Source organism: Mytilus galloprovincialis, chromosome 6 (assembly GCF_965363235.1).
Source record: "Mytilus galloprovincialis chromosome 6, xbMytGall1.hap1.1, whole genome shotgun sequence".
NCBI lineage: Eukaryota > Metazoa > Mollusca > Bivalvia > Mytilida > Mytilidae > Mytilus > Mytilus galloprovincialis.
The window spans coordinates 14,005,511-14,022,791 of NC_134843.1; the positions used below are offsets into that span (position 1 = coordinate 14,005,511).

Consider the following 17,281-nt stretch of genomic DNA (forward strand, 5'->3'; position numbering starts at 1 on the left):
CTGGTGGTAAATTGTACAACCTTTGAAAACCAATTTTTAGAGGCATTTTTCAGTACAACCTGGAAAATTGACAAAAAATCTATTATTTTACAGAATGAATATATATAGAAGTTCATTCTCTTGAAAACCATCTAATTGGCTACGTAAAACGAACTGAATTTTAATGTTTGATTGTTATGTGTTTACTTTTCTATGTTGGCTAGAGGTATAGGGGCAGGGTTGAGATCTCATAAACATGTTTAACCCTGCCACATTTTTGAACCTGTCCCAAGTCAGGAGCCTCTGGCCTTTGTTAGTCTTGTATTATTTTTAATTTTAGTTTCTTGTGTACAATTTGGAGTTTAGTATGGCGTTCATCATCACTGAACTAGTATATATATTTGTTTTGGGGACAGCTGAAGGACGACTCAGGGTGTGGGAATTTCTCGCTGCATTGAAGACCTGTTGGTGACCTTCTGCTGTTGTTTGTTCTATGGTCGGGTTGTTGTCTCTTGAACATGTTCCCCATTTCTATTCTCAATTTTATTAAAATTTTATCTAAACCTTTTCTTAATAACCCAAAATTTCTTTTGAAAATGGTAACAGGAGAGAAAATATATTGTACCACCTATCAAAAAATGTTTCAAGATGTTCTTGTAAGAGATCATTTAGATTGCATCTTTTAATATGTTGTTCTATAAGTACTGTTTGTTTTGATTTGTTTATGTAGAGGGTTGTTTCAATAATTAACTTTTAGTAAATTTTTGAATTTCAAAATTCAACATTTTTTGAAAATGACCCATATGTTGATTTGTTACTAATATTATTTGTTCTCTGTACTGTTCCACTGTAAATGGCATATTGAGAAATAAGATAACATCTGCCGTTAACCAAAAAACTTTCAAGACAACTCTAAATGCCTTGTTTTTATCTCAGACTATTAGCAGTATACTAATATACTTATACAATAGTGCTATGTTTTATCATCATCATTACACCCCCCCCCCCCTTTCCCCAAAAAAGAAAGAGACTTGTCCTTACAACACTCTTGCTTTAGTGTCAATTTTTTAAATCTTTGAATTAGGTTAAATTAGTGACTATTCTTTAATTCAACCAAAATATAATCAGAATCTTAAAATATGGAAGCAGCTTAAATGACAGATTATCAATACTAAAGTAGATAAGAGATTAGGCTTCTGTATAAATCAGGTCAGAAATTCAATAAGAGAAATAAAATTCATCAATTTTTTTATTTTCTTATAAAAATGACATATGAATATGTGCTTATGATTCATTTTACTAATATTATAAAATATATAAACACAGATCTAAATCTAAGGGATTTCATCCTATAAATGTAGTCATATAAACACAGATCTAAATCTAAGGGATTTCATCCTATAAATGTAGTCATAACACAATATAACAATAACAATATAGATTAACAACACAAGTTTATTGTATGGATGATAACTGTCTAGTTCAATGGAGTATAATGAGGGATCTTTAGAAATGGAACAGTGTACTCATGTTAAATAAGGTATAAACTTTATAAGTCCTTTCCTCAAAATATCACAACAAAGTATTTGCCATTACAATAATACAAGAATGATTACTTCCCTTTGCTAAAAAGTAGGCTTTTTTGCAGGACTACAAAAGGGATCAAAAGAAAGAACTCACTTTTAATTACAGGGAACAAGTCCAACTTCTTAAAAATGGAAACAACTTACTTTGAATTTATATTTTTAGTTGAAGGAATGCTATATTGGTAATAAATTACAATAAAAAAAGATCTTAGTTCTTTCCCCTTATGCAACTAGTTGTTATTGGTGGAGGAAGCCACAGAACCCCGCAAACCTTCAGCAGGCAAACTGGCTATGTTAGTTTACAAAGATCACCTTGACAAAAATTGGGTTGGCACTCACATACTTTCTGATATTCAAACTACAGGCTACTAAACACCTAGGAAATCTGACAGATGAGACAGTGTTGCCTATTCTACTTGAAGCAGAAAGGCATTTATACTAAAGCAGCTGCATATCAACAGTCTAGCACAAGTAAATTTTTCAAATACAATTTTGATCTGATCAATAGCTTATTTTGAGAAAAAAATTAACTACAAACTGTTTAGTGCAAAATTCTTCATGATAATCAAGAGGGGTAGATTTTACATTCATTATACAATCAAAACTGTTAAGAATTTATTCAGACTTTTTCAAATTACATAATCTTAGATCTCAGCTTATATTGTCTCATTAAATAATACAGACCTCAATTCTTGATGTTCAGAACCTATTTAATGTATGTCAGAGACTTATTGCAGCAACAGTTTGACCTCATCCTCATATTATATCTTATCTGTACATTAGAATTCCTCCAGAAAACGTTTTACACACAATGAGAATAAAACAATAGTAGAAATACAGACAATGAACACATATGGGTACATTTTATATCAACTTCAAATCTCAATTATTTGTTTTTCAACTTTCCAATTTAACAAACAAGGAATACACAAGAAACTGCTTATTTTTCAGATTGCCAATCGATTGCTAAATGGCTATAAGCTTACTCTTTAGTTCATAATTGTATCATGATTCTATGGTAACCATGATTTAGTTTTATATGTCTTTGTAATTCTTCATCAACTTGACTAATACAATCTTTTGGCCTTTATAGTCAGCTGTCATGGTAACCAATAGTTTACAACATCTAAGAAGCTGTATCCATGGAAACAAGATTTGTTCTGAATATCAAACAGCTATGGCTGCTTTTGCATCAGCTGTAAAGAGAAAAATAAAAATACTTGCAAACTAATTGAATAGGTATACATATGTACATGAACACAGACTTTCCATTAAGAATATTTTTTGAGGAGTTAAAAGAAGAATAAACAGCTGCCCAATGAGCGCATGATCCCCCCGACGTCTTGTGTGGAAATTTTATGCAATAATCATAAATAGTTTCTGAGAAAGTTTTAAGCAATAACCATTTATTGTTTTTGGGACATGTGAAACCCCCCACCCTGTTTTTTTTTTAACAAAAAACTAAATATCATTAAAATAAAATTTTGAATCAAACCAAAAAGTATACAGATCTTTAGATTAATAAAACAAAGAAGTGTGTAAAGTTTCAAGCAATAATCATTAATTGTTTTTGAGATACGGCGTGACATGTAAAAACCCCCTCCCCCTTTTTTACAAAATACTCAACAACTCAAAAATGAAATTTTGAATCATCACCAAAAAGTATACAGATCTTTAGATTAATATAACAAAGAAGTGTGTAAAGTTTTAAGCAATAATCATAAATCATTTTTGAGATACAGCGCAACATGTAAAAAAAACCTCCCCCCTTTTTTACAAAATACTCAATTACTCAAAAATGAAATTTTGAATCATCACCAAAAAGTATACAGATATTGAGATTAATATAACAAAGAAGTGTGTAAAGTTTTAAGCAATAATCAAGAATTGTTTTTGAGATACGGTGCGACATGTGAAAAAAAAAACAACACTGTTTTAGTTACAAATTGCCATAACTCAAAAAGTTTAAATCTTATTTTCACCAAAAAGTATACAGATCATTTGACCATCATAAGAAACAGCTATATTAAGTTTCATGAAATTTGGATAAGTCGTTCTCAAGTTACGGTGCGACATGTTTACGCCGGACAGACAGCCGGACAGACAGACAGACGGACGGACACTGGACATTTGTATACCATAATACGTCCTGTCAAAATTTTGACGGGCGTATAAAAAGAAAACTGGACAAATTCATTTGAATTCCTTTGAAAATAAGCTACCATGTCTTTCTTTAGCACAATCAAATCAGGTCTTTCAACATTTTTTACTTTATAGAACTTTTGCTTTATCACACCATTATAATTTGTAGAATGAATAGTTATTAAAGCCATTGCCTAATTAGTTGTTCAATATATCATTTGCAAATGTTATATGAAGTTGAGGATATGAAAATATTTTAATTTAACTGAAAAATATATTTATCTTAATAATGCTGATCCATTTTGTCAGATATTCATATTTAAATACATTTATATATTCTATCAAAAACTATCTTTCAAGGTTCTAAGTTCCTCAGTCAAATATTTGTATTTGAATTGCATTTGAATTAAATAAGTTTTTACAACAAATATTAGAAGTTGTATGACTATATATATTTATAAAAGGCCATATTCTACATATTTCTAAGTGAGCTATTTTACAATGCAACACCTACTGATTTTTTCAATCATGAAAATTAAGCTTTTATTCTTCAAAAATATCATCTAAAGGGTCATTAGCAAATACCAGCTGGGCAGGTAAATGTAAATGTAAATGTGTAGACAAGGGTGGTTTTTAACAATTCTGGCTATCCATGAAGGTCTTGCATGGTCCACACTGGCATGCATCTTTTTGGCATTCAAATAATTTTGAGTGCAAAAAAACATGTGTATGTGTGTTTTAGCTTGTAGATCCTGATCAGCCTCCTTATCACCGGTACATATAATACATACTTATGAACTCTGACACTGGGTCACTCCCGTCATCCATTCTAATTGATCCTGTTATATCTTTGTTCTCTATTAATGGCAGAAATAATTGGGCAAAATCAGCAGTGAACGGAGGTGCTATCACATCTAATACCTATAATTAATAATAATATCAATTGTGAGATATATAGCACTATGAAACATACAAACTAGTTAAGGATTCCAAAGAACTCTGTGTCTCACCTGTGAATGATGCAATCAGTGTAAAAGTATTCTGTTGATAACCAAAAACTAAATCCAGTTATCAGAAAAATTAAAGATAAATATTAAAAAATTCTTCAGATGCCATTTCTTAATCTTGAAGACACTTATTCCAAGTTTTATTCAATGGAGGTTTATCAAAAAAATTAAAAAAACAATTTGAGACTGTATGTTAATATCAATTACAAAGAAAAACATAATCTATTTATCTTTGTAACATGGAAAAACAGAAAATATTATTTCAAAATGTGGATTCTAACAAATCTTTTAATCATAAAAAGTTTCATAAAGGCTAAACAGTTATTGATGACTAAAAATTTTTAACCCAAGGCTGCCTCTGAATGTTTAATGGTAAGTCTGGCATTTATTAAAAATTTCCAGTATCAGAAAGATGATTTTTGTTTTATCACAATGATATGTGGGAAACGCTATGTCTCACTTCAGTGACAAAATATTGAAGGTTCAACAAAAAAAAAAATAACTAAAAAGTCAGAAATTATTGTGATGTTTTTATTAGTGCAAAAAACACAACAGGGTTATAATCACAATAATTTAAACTAGCATTTTGAAATTTTTTATGTGAATCAAACAAGATTTTTCTGAATATTGCAAAAATTAAAATTGAATTTTTGTCCAAAATGACAAAATCGCAATAATAAAAGCACGCAATAATTTCTGAATATACAGTAGTAAATTAGTAAAACTATGTTCAACTTAAACTGAATCTATTAATTATAACTACAACAACAGCTAAACTTTGATAAGTCAAAGTGAGATTAACTTGATATAACTATTGAGCTTATTTTGAGGTAATCGAAGGTTTACCTAATATGTGAACAAGGTGTGCTATTGTCAATTTTATTTGAAATTTTCTTTTTTTTTATGCAGATCAATATGACAAAATAAATTATTGTTTGTTGATATGTATTAACAGTTAAACAGGAGAAACAACTTCAAAAAGACAGATTGTTGGCTCCAGTAAAGACCATATTATGGGACTCCATTAGAGTACCTGTTATAGGGCTCTAACCTTGTAATGGGGCTTTAGTAGAGTATCTATTACGGGGCTCCATTGGAGTACCTACCTCTGTAACAAAATGTCTGATTAAAGAGATATCAGTGTCTTGCTTGTCCCAACATTTACATATATATGACACAACTGGCAAGACAAATCCTTTACTAAAGAGATGAACCATTCTGTCTAGTAATGTCTTCTTCAACTCAAGCTGCACAATTATAATAACACAATTAATACATTTCTTATCAATTTAATCAACTTTTAATTACTTAAAACATTTTTTTTTTAATTTAATTCTTTAAGACTCTTTATTCTATTTTCTAAATGTGTTGATAAACCATCAACCCCATCCTTTTCCATACATTTCATTATCTATATCAAGTCTATGCGATAATACTTTATGGCACAATAGAAAAAATTGAAAACTTTATTCAAACTTAAATGCATATACCATTGCTATATACACTTTTACTAAATAGAAATGTATTTGTTCCCAGACATTAAAACTAATCATTTCATACATACATGCATGAAAACTTTTAATATATAAACTGACTTACTCTGACTAAAACATCTAGTTCTTCAAATGTTGATTCAAACAACCTGACCAGGAGATCTAATGCTTTTTGATGTAACAAAACATGATTGGTAACTATCTGTAATACAGAGAACAGAAATCAAGTGGAATTATTCTCTCATTTCATATTATACATTTTTCCTTTCGAGCTATTACTTGATTTATTTCACTTGACTGGGTGGGGTTTAACTGGTTGGCTTATTTAATCTATAGATAGGTATTTCAGGATAAACTCATCAATAAAGTGTCCAGTTATTCGTCCTATATCATACACTCAGTTCATTTATATATCTGTTTGGTGACACTGATAGGTAATTAAAAATCAGTTATAATTATAACGGCCATCATCCTTATCACAAACATCTTCAAATAGACTGTCCTTACACTAATTAAAAAGTAAGCTCTGTCTGATCAGTTGAAATAACATTGGTAATACAAAGACAAGCAGGAAATCAGGTAAAATAACAATTCAGAAACACAAGTTTAACTAATCTATGAGTATTTAACCAACATTACAATCTTAAAACACAAATTATTTCAACATCTTTATGTCTCAAACTAAAATGGCTTTAGAAAGACATTCAGTATGCATGCTACTGCAAATAATGATACACAAAGTATAAGTTATCTCCCCTCATAAATCTTGCTTGCTGAAATTTAAGTGGAAAATATTTCATGAATATTCATTTTAAATCATAGTGCGACTGTAAACCAAAATAATAGTGTGACTGTAAACCAAAATAATACATCAAATTATTTTGAATGTAACTACTGGTGTATGTTTTGAAATCAATCAAGTTAATCACATTATAAGGTATAAACTGTTCACCAAGGCCTAATTCTACGACAAAAGGTACTAGACAATTTGAGACTCTAAAACTGTATCTACCTCATCTATAAGGACTAAGTGTAATGGAGTATGGTCTGTATTTAATTTGAAGTAGTTGGTATCTGAAACTGTATAGTCCACCCATTTCAAAACACCATAGGCTATCACCGGAAACCTGTAAAATATCATTTCTATACAGTTAACTTAAAAATAAGAACAGTTATAACAGAGTCACTTAATTTCCTTTATTTTACAAGTCTTTACATTGATAAGTGTTTTGTTGATAGTCTTTACATAATTTTATCATAGACCTGACATGCAACATATTATAAATGTGAAAAAGTAAGGAGTTTATCACGAAATATCTTGAAATTGATTTTTGAATTGGAATTTTTTTTGCTTACATCTAAGTTTTCACAAAATGTTCTAATGTAATTTGAAGTTGTAAGCTGATGAAAACTGCAACTTATATGAAATTCTTACTTTAAATTCAGAAATAATACATTAACATCTGCAATAAGTTCAGAAGAGTTCTTGTTCTCAGCACACAATGACTGAACTTTCTCTAGGGCTTGTGTTGTTGGTTTTAATTCATCTTTAACAATTGATTTTCTTTGTCCCTAAAAAAAATAATTAATTGCATTATTTTGAATGAGATTTACTGTCATGGATGTATATATTGTCTTAAACACTAGTAATTTTATACACACATAATATATACAAATATGTTATATTTTCAATAAATTTGAACACAAGTACAGGAAGTTGAAGATAACAATTCTATGGGTGGTCAGAATACAAACATCTGACACATAGTGATAGCAACTCCTTTTGTAAAAGAGGGACGAAAGATACCAGAGGGACAGTCAAATTCATAAATCGAAAATAAACTGACAACGCCATGGCTAAAAATGAAAAGAACAAACAGACAAACAATAGTACACATGACACAACATAGAAAACTAATGAATAAACAACACATACTGAAAAATAAATGCAAATGATATAAAGATATGGTAATTTACAAAAAATCACTTATAGATGTTCAAATAAATCCAAATTTTGAAATGGAAGAATTTAAATTTGTATATATTTTCAATAGTAACACATAAAAACTTCAACAGAGAATACAATATGGAGTGCATATAGACAAAAATCAAATTTTCAAAGTAATTCTGATTATCTGGAGTTGTCTTCCCATTGTTTCTCATTACAAACCTTTAGGCTCACTCTACATAATAATTTTAGGGGTTCCATCAGGAAAACTTCTGATTCCCTTCATATTCTGCTTGGGAAATTTCAAGGAAATGTCAAACATACATTACCTTTCCAATTCAGACATGCAAAGTTATCAAATAAATGTGTATGTACAAGCATTTTCAGTACCTTTTTATAAGTTTCTGTGACACTTGCAGCATATGACAAAACATATATATATTTAGCTTTATGTTCAGGGTTCACTTTTGATACTGGTTTGAACATGGCATCTATCAGTAAATCTGAAATTAAACATACACTGTTGAAGTTCTAAACTATTTATTACTAAACCAGATGTATTTTCCCTTGAATTGAGTGTAGACATTATAACACAATGAATGAAATCAAAGTGCTTATTTCAAAACACTGAAGAGGAAAAATTGATTTTCATTAACAATGTGAACTTCAAATTATTTATTGAATTGTATCTTACAATTCAATCCTTTATTTCCATCATGCAGAGTTTTCAACTTCAGAAGAAGTGCAAAATTAAGCTTTACTAGTTTGGATCAACCCATTATGTGTTATTGAAAAAAAAAATAATAATAGATTAAAATGTCAATTGTTCTTGAACAATTGAGAGGTCTTTCCTTTTGTAATGTAAAATACATGTTCAAATAGACGTAAAATGTATTGAAAAGGTCAAGGTCAACCTTAAAAACATTTAAAACACACTAAAAATCCTTAAAATAAGGTCAAAAACACATAATTCGCTATCTGGGACATGACCTTGACCTTTGACCTTGTGACCTTTGTCAAGGTCATTAGTCCCCAACGTCATTGCTGAAGATCCCATGGGTCTAGGACCTTTGGTTATATAGTAAAAGCTGATTTTGTCTTTTCAGAAACCTAAATCAGGGGTTATGACCCTTACAGAAAGGTCAAATCTCTTCGGTCAAAATGTAACAAAGTTGCGCCTTAATGACCCAAACATTTTCCACTATTCAAAACTTTTGTAAGTATAATGGTTTCTGAGATGTTCTGATAACAAGGTGTTAGGTCAAAGGTCAAGGTCAACATCCACGTTTGACCTTGAGATATTTTTCAAAGTCACATGAATTGATGATGATTGGTGAAGATCCTAGGTCTCTACGATTTACGGTTTCTGAGTTTTGGTGGTCCACCGACACCGGTTAATTTTCAAAGGGGCATAACCCTACCAATGAGTCGTTGAATCTTTTCAAATCAAATGTAACGAAGAACCGGGGTCTGGTCCTGAACAAATTTCACCCTTCGTTTTTTTTCTATCTATTACGGTTACGGTGTTGGAACGATAACAAGGTTTTTTGGTTTCGGAGGGATTACTCCGAACCGACAAAATATTTCGACTAACAGGGTGAGTTCCGGATAGGTATTCATGACACCGATACAAAGTGAGAACATGAAAGCGACACGTCTTACGGTTTAGGCTGCTAACTTCGTCAAAGTTTGGCGGAAAAAGAATAATAATAATTAAACTGTCAATTGTTCTTGAACAATTGAGAGGTCTTTCCTTTTGTAATGTAAAATGCATGTTCCAACAGACATAGAATGTATTGAAAAGGTCAAGGTCAACCTTAAAAAGCTTGAAAACACACTAAAAATCCTTTATATAAGGTTAAAAACACTAAATTCGCTATTTGGGACATGACCTTGACCTTTGACCTTTTGACCTTTTTCAAGGTCATTAGTCCCCAATGCCATTACTGAAGACCCCAAGGGTCTAGGACCTTTGGTTGTATAGAAAAAGCTGATTTTGTCTTTTCAGAAACCTAAAACAGGCTTTATGCCCCTTAAAAAAAGGTCAAATCTCTTTGGTCAAAACGTAACAAAGTTGCGCGGTAATGACCCAAACATTTTCCACTATTTAAAACTTCTGTAAGTATAATGGTTGCTGAGATTATTCCATAACAAGGTGTAAGGTCAAAGGTCAAGGTCAACATACAAATTTGACCTTGAGATATTTTTCGAAGATACATGAATTGATGATGAATGGTGAAGATCCTAGGTCTCTACGACTTACGGTTTCTGAGTTTTGGTGGTCAACCGACACCGGTTAATTTTCAGAGGGGCATAACCCTACCAATGAGTCGTTGAATCTTTTCGATCCAAATGTAACGAAGAACCGGGGTCTGGTCCTGAACAAATTTCACCCTTTGTTTTTTTTCTACCTATTATGGTTACGGTGTTGGAACGATAACAAGGTTTTTTGGTTTCGGAGGGATTACTCCGAACCGACAAAATATTTCGACTAACAGGGTGAGTTCCAGATAGGTATTCATGACACCGATACAAAGTGTGAACATGAAAGCGACACGTCTTACGGTTTAGGCTGCTAACTTCTTCAAAGTTTGGCGGAAGAATAATAATAATAATAATAATAATAATAATAATAATAAACAGAAGAAATACAGTAAGGTCTTTCCCTTTTGTAAAAGGAAAGACCTTAATTAAACTGTCAATTGTTCTTGAACAATTGAGAGGTCTTTCCTTTTGTAATGTAAAATACATGTTCAAATAGACGTAGAATGTATTGAAAAGCTTTAAAACACACTGAAAAACCTTTAAATAAGGTTAAAAACACCAAATTCGCTATATGGGACATGACCTTGACCTTTGACCTTTTGACCTTTGTCAAGGTCATTAGTCCCCAATGTCATTGCCGAAGACCCCATGGGTCTAGGACCTTTTGTTATATAGTAAAAGATGATTTTGTCTTTCCAGAAACCTAAAACAGGTGTTATGCCCCTTAAAAAAAGGTCAAATCTCTTCGGTCAAAATGTAACAAAGTTGTGCCGTAATGACCCAAACATTTTCCACTATTTAAAACTTCTGTAAGTATAATGGTTTTTGAGTTGTTCTGATAACAAGGTGTTAGGTCAAAGGTCAAGGTCAACATACACATTTGACCTTGAGGTATTTTTGAAAGTCTCATGAATTGTTGATGAATGGTGAAGATCCTAGGTCTCTACGATTTACGGTTTCTGAGTTTTGGTGGTCCACCGACACCGGTTAATTTTCAAAGGGGCATAACCCTACCAATGAGTCGTTGAATCTTTTCGAATCAAATGTAACGAAGAACCGGGGTCTGGTCCTGAACAAATTTCACCCTTCGTTTTTTTTCTATCTATTACGGTTACGGTGTTGGAACGATAACAAGGTTTTTTGGTTTCGGAGGGATTACTCCGAACCGACAAAATATTTCGACTAACAGGGTGAGTTCCGGATAGGTATTCATGACACCGATACAAAGTGAGAACATGAAAGCGACAGTCTTACGGTTTAGGCTGCTAACTTCGTCAAAGTTTGGCGGAAAAAGAATAATAATAAACAGAAGAAATACAGTAAGGTCTTTCCTTATAGAAAAAGGAAAGACCTTAATAAACAGAAGAAATACAGTAAGGTCTTTCCTTATAGAAAAAGGAAAGACCTTAATTAGATGATTCAAAATAAAAAAAACTGATGCAAATATAGCTGAAATCTAACAGATTTTTGAGTAAAAGCATAAAAGCGAGGGATCCTGCCTCAATTTTTTTAATTCAAGTAAATATATCTGCATTCCATCAAATTAATCTTACCAAGAAATGCTGGTACTCTGATCAAATCAACTGGTGGAGGGTTCATGTCGGTGTACATTTTGTATAACTGAAAAAGAAATCATAGTAGAATTAAAAAGATATCTTAAACAGCCAGTGAACAAAAATGAAATAATTGTTTCAAAAAAGAATGAAAAAGTCAAGAAATAGTCATTACAGGTGCATTTTAAGGAAATAAACAGAATATTTTTGCAAAACCATAATGAATCATGTGTAAATAGATATCCCTATGAGTTGTCTTTAAATTTTGCAACTTCCACGCCTTAATAACTAAATACAATCTAAAATTCTATGTTTTCCTTTTTTCAATATTTTTCTTTGACTTTATATACACCTTTTCCCTATTCATTACAATACAGATCTAAGTTCTGAAATTACACAACTTGCTCATCTAGTTGAAGCTATCTGGGGGTCCTGTTTTAACAATGTACAGCGTATAAAACTTTCCAAAGTTACATGTTTAAACCATTGTAAATACGTCAAACAAAGCAGTATTTTATTCTAATTTGTGTTTTACAAAAGTAGATCATGAACTATCAAAGTTTCAAAATGTTCTCTTTCTAAACTTTTTCCTCCCTCAGCTCCTTACTGATGACCTTTGTGTTTCAGACGTTTAATGATACATACAATGGTAATATCTGCTGGATTTAAAGCATTCCTTGACAGCATAGATGATAAAGCTTGACAAGCCCTGGGGTAGGCTGCTGCACCACTCAAAGCTAGCGTTATAGGGGTTACATCCAATCCTCTGTAATCACAATCATATATATATCAAGTGGTAGTGTAATAAATACAAATACATTATCAATGAAAATCTTAGTGAGCAAAAGAAAATATTTATTAAGGCAGCTTGCACCTATACAAAAACAACAACAACAACAACAACCTATATGATTCATTGTAAGGAATTCGGATATAATTCATTATGATTTTTGGTGCTTGAATGGAAAAAAGAGAAATCAATTCAATTCTCCATAGTTAACTTTCCACTAAAAATCTATATGTAACAAATGTGCACAAAATCAATTTAATGATAAAGTAAGTCTTTTTAAATCATCACTCATGGAAAAAACAATAGTTTCAAATGTATTTTCTTCTGTTTTTATCTTAAAGTATTCAAAACATTAATTGTTATTGTTGCTTACCTTTCATTAGCAGATTTTTGTAATTCCTGGCACAACCTTCTGATATTAGATCCACCTTTTGGTTCCTGTGACAATATCTGCATTAACACTTGACTGTATAGGTAGGTATGTTCTCCATGACAAACCATTTTCTAAAACAAATACAAAACATAATTCATAATATCAGTTATTTTGTAATTGTCATCAGGCAAGTAATTTGTTACAGATAAATGTGAGAAGGGACTAATCAAGAAACAGTGCTCCTCTGGTAAGGAAAACAAATGTTCAAGGCAAAGGATAATACTGTCACAAACTCTGATAAAATTTTTGCCACATATTCTATTATTTAAAGAGTTATAGTTTTTGATGACTTTTTTAAAATAGAAGTACAGTTCAGAAAATGTAATAAATAACAAATAATTGTTTTTTTTTCTTTCTTAATAACAATAATAATTCTTACTGTAAATTCTGGGAGATTTTTTTCTAACAATTCTTCTCCTCCATTTAGAAGACTAGAAATAGTGGTCCGTAAAACTCTGGAGAATACTTCTATCTGATGGCAGGCTGTGGAGACAGAGGTTATCTCCCCTTGGAATCCTGCATCTGAGATAAGCTGTAACAGAAATTAAAATAGTATATACAACAGAAAGAGTGCAGTGGTACATTCAATGAAAAGTAGTACAGACAAAGGTTATCTCTACTTTAAATCCTGCATCTGAGATAAGCTGGAACAGAAATTAAAGTGTAAACCACAGACAAGATACAGTGGTCTATTTAATGACATGCTGTAGAGACAGAGGTTATCTCCACTTAAAAATATTGCATCTGAGGTACTGGTACACTGTTACAGATATTTTAGCATCAGAAATAGAGAAAACAAAAGGCATGGTTAAATTTTAAAACATTTTTTGTATTTGCTATGGATTTCATTTACCGTCAGTAAATAATTTGATTGTATGTTATTATTAGATATTTTTACTTGAAAAGAAGACATTTTGTTTTTATGTAATACATATTTTGCCTACCTTTATATGTTATACATATTTTGCTTACCTTTATATGCTATAGATATTTTGCCTACCTTAACAGTGAAGTTCAACATTAAACAATCTGGATATTCCTCTGCTAATTTGTAAAATAATCCTCTCCATGTGGGGTATTCAATCATCTCAGCCAACCAAGAGGGAGTCTACAAAATACAAACAATTACAATGAACTCATGTTATCTACAAAATATAAAGTCACTTCAGGTTGTTTTAATTAAAAAATGTCTTGTTTTGTCATATACTGGTACATGAACATGTTTATAATGTAAACTATCTAGAGTCACACTAGGAATGGTAAAGTGATTATAATTATACTAATCATTTGGATATATGCTTAGTGCATGATATTAATTCTTTAAGATCAATTTTAAGAAAATGGGTTAATTCGTCTACAAGTACTTTCTATATACATCTCTATAAATTGTCTATGTGAGAAACATATTCATGATTATCCTTAATAACAAATTAAAGTGTTTCTGATCTGGTTAAAGTCTTCATGTAAGACAGGTATATTTGGTATAATTAATAACATGGATATACATGCATGACATGTATGTGTAATACATTTAATTTTCAAGCAAGAGAAGAATAATTGACATTGGTCTATTTGATAACTTAGATTTATATATACCTCTCCTTCATCTGTAAATATAGAATCTGCTTTCTTTGGGTCGAAATGTTTTATAATCATTGTCTTTAAGTGGTTCTCCACCATTTCTTGTACAACTTTTATATCTACACCTAAAAACAAGAAAATCATCTGTTATAATACCTAAAAGGGTGTGATAAGAGAGAAACAATAATGAGAATTGCATGATTATTTTTTTTTTTCAAGTATTTTTCCGAAAGTTGGAGATTGATAAATTGAACAGAGGTTGTTTCAATAAATTAAATTACTCTGGGAGTAAATTTCAGAAAATTGGACTTGTTTTAAAGAGAATCATGTTTGATGAATAGATGATCGTATTGTTGGGATTTTACATTCATAACAGTATAACTACAATTTATTTTGTAAATGTTCAACATTAGAAATGAAATGCAGAATTTACAAATTGAATACAACTGTCATGACTGTTTAATCAGGTTGAAAGACATTTAAAAAAATATAACTAGATTTTAATAATTAGTCTATATCACTCACTCTATCTCCTAATTGAGTGAGATCTAACAAGCATATATCAGCAACAATGTCAATCACAATTTTTCAAAAAATAATATGAATATATGTGCCAGGTATGATAGCAAATTACCAAAAAGACAACTTCCCAGCAATTACCAAATGATGCAAATATAGGTCACAGTTCTAGTCTGTATGTTATGATAAGGAACAATTAATAGTTTCACTAACCAGCCTGAATGAGCCATTCTGCTAACAAATTCACAGTCTGTGCAACGGCTTTGTAGTTTTCAGATAGTAACTCTACGACTTTCTCTGGTGAACCTCCAGCTTGTAAAAATCTGTTTAAAATGAAAAGTATAGACAATTACAACGGTTTGCAAAATTATTACGATTGACATACTTTGGTAGGATTGCTACGGATGATTCCGACAACAAATGTAGGCATGTTATACACCATTGTAAAGATAAATCAATTTAGATTTACGATATAACAAGTTTTAGCGGGGTTGACAGCCTATAAAGCGGCATATAACGGAACTTCGTCACCACCTGACATTTTTCTAAAATGCAAGTTAAGTACCTTGTGTTATAATAAGGTATATAGGAAATTTTTTTCTGAGACAAGTGCCTGTGAGATAAGAACAGCATGTGAAGACCAAAAACAGATCTGTAAATTTGTAGCGTAAATGTTTATATGTAGATAAAGAAATAGAAAATAATAACAGATAAATAGTGTTTTAAAATTTTTAAAAGCCAATCAAGTAAAAACAAGGATCTATCAAGACACTGTCACTGCATCCAATTGCAATGATATCATTGGATATGTTTATGGTAAATTAACAGATGATATTTACGTTTTAAGCATGTTAAAGACTCCTGGTTCCATAATGAAATCACTGGCGGAGAATATTTGCAGACATCCATCTTGTATGGCTTGGTTCTCTTCTTCATCTTCACCATCCATATCATGGTCAGACATCTACAAAACATACATTCTAGTCAAAAGATATCAAAGAGATATATATTCAAACTTATTAGTAAAAAAAACCCAAACTTGTTCTTTAATTAAGCCATTAGTTTTCTTGTTTTCATTGTTTTAATTTCATCATTTCATGGCCTTTCATAGCTGGCTTTACGGTTACCATACATGTATGTTCTTTGCTCATTGTTGAAGGCTGTACAGTGACATATGTTTGTTAATTTCTGTCTCATTTGGTCTCTTGTGAAGAGTTGTCTCATTTGGCAATTAATACAACATATTCTTTTATTATAATAACAATACATAGAAAATCAAACAGTCAAAGACTGAGTGCTCAACAGGAATCCCACCAAAAATCTGGGATAATCTTATGATTTTTAAGTGCTATTGAAGGGTAAGCAGATCCTACTTTACATGTCATGCATCTTGTTTCTCATTTAAATCTGTCAGTTATATTATATAAAGATGACTGTAACAAACTTAGTTTTATGAATGAGCTGTCCTGGTTAACATGGGGTTATTTAGCATGTTTAGGGAAATACAATTATGATTGTTACAAAATGAAAAAATAATTAAAAAAACGTAGGCTCTCATATGCTCTTGAGAATATATCACAAATCTATTCACAGCTAGGGTACAATAAACATTATAAATATAGACTATAGAGGCATGTACACAAATATTGAAATCAACAAATTTACAGATCAGTCACCTCTCCGCCTATTTCCTCAGGATCCCACACCATGTCTTCATCATCCAACTCTGACATTATAAACTTAAATGCGTTTTTAATAAACTGTCAACAAATATATTATAAATCTACAAAAATAAAAAACACCAAAGTTTGAAGACAAAAATCTACACTGAAGTGTTAATTTTCCTGTTAATTAATTGTGGAATATGTAATTCTTTTTAACATAAATCTGAATTTTATGAAAATAATAAACACTAAATCATTTTTTTATAAATAATAATAAAGAATGATGGCTGATATTGATGCATTTGATCCTTAACATAACAA

General features: G+C 30.9%; 1 protein-coding gene across 1 annotated transcript; it reads right to left on the bottom strand.

Annotated features, from left to right (window-relative positions):
- Nucleotides 1–1,210: 1,210 nt before the first annotated feature.
- On the bottom strand, nt 1,211–17,127 carry LOC143078998 (negative elongation factor D-like). The gene is made up of 16 exons (XM_076254095.1): nt 16,973–17,127; nt 16,136–16,260; nt 15,510–15,619; nt 14,793–14,902; nt 14,197–14,304; nt 13,576–13,728; nt 13,137–13,267; nt 12,619–12,739; nt 11,974–12,040; nt 8,546–8,658; nt 7,643–7,779; nt 7,220–7,334; nt 6,314–6,409; nt 5,821–5,961; nt 4,499–4,628; nt 1,211–2,761 (listed from the first exon to the last, which is right to left on the bottom strand). Exons 1-16 carry the CDS (start codon nt 17,027–17,029, stop codon nt 2,733–2,735), a joined length of 1,743 nt encoding a protein of 580 aa, XP_076110210.1. The 5' UTR covers nt 17,030–17,127; the 3' UTR covers nt 1,211–2,732.
- Between the last annotated feature and the right edge of the window lie 154 nt (nt 17,128–17,281).

Bases quoted from the DNA above. Each gene is read 5' to 3' on its own strand.
- LOC143078998 (XM_076254095.1), bottom strand. From the start codon at position 17,029: ATGTCAGAGTTGGATGATGAAGACATGGTGTGGGATCCTGAGGAAATA. The intron at 7,780-8,545 runs GTACTGAAAATG...TATTTTTTTTAG, and splicing joins TCACAGAAACTTATAAAAAG to GGACAAAGAAAATCAATTGT. The intron at 4,629-5,820 runs GTAGGTACTCCA...TATTAATTATAG, and splicing joins TCAGACATTTTGTTACAGAG to GTATTAGATGTGATAGCACC.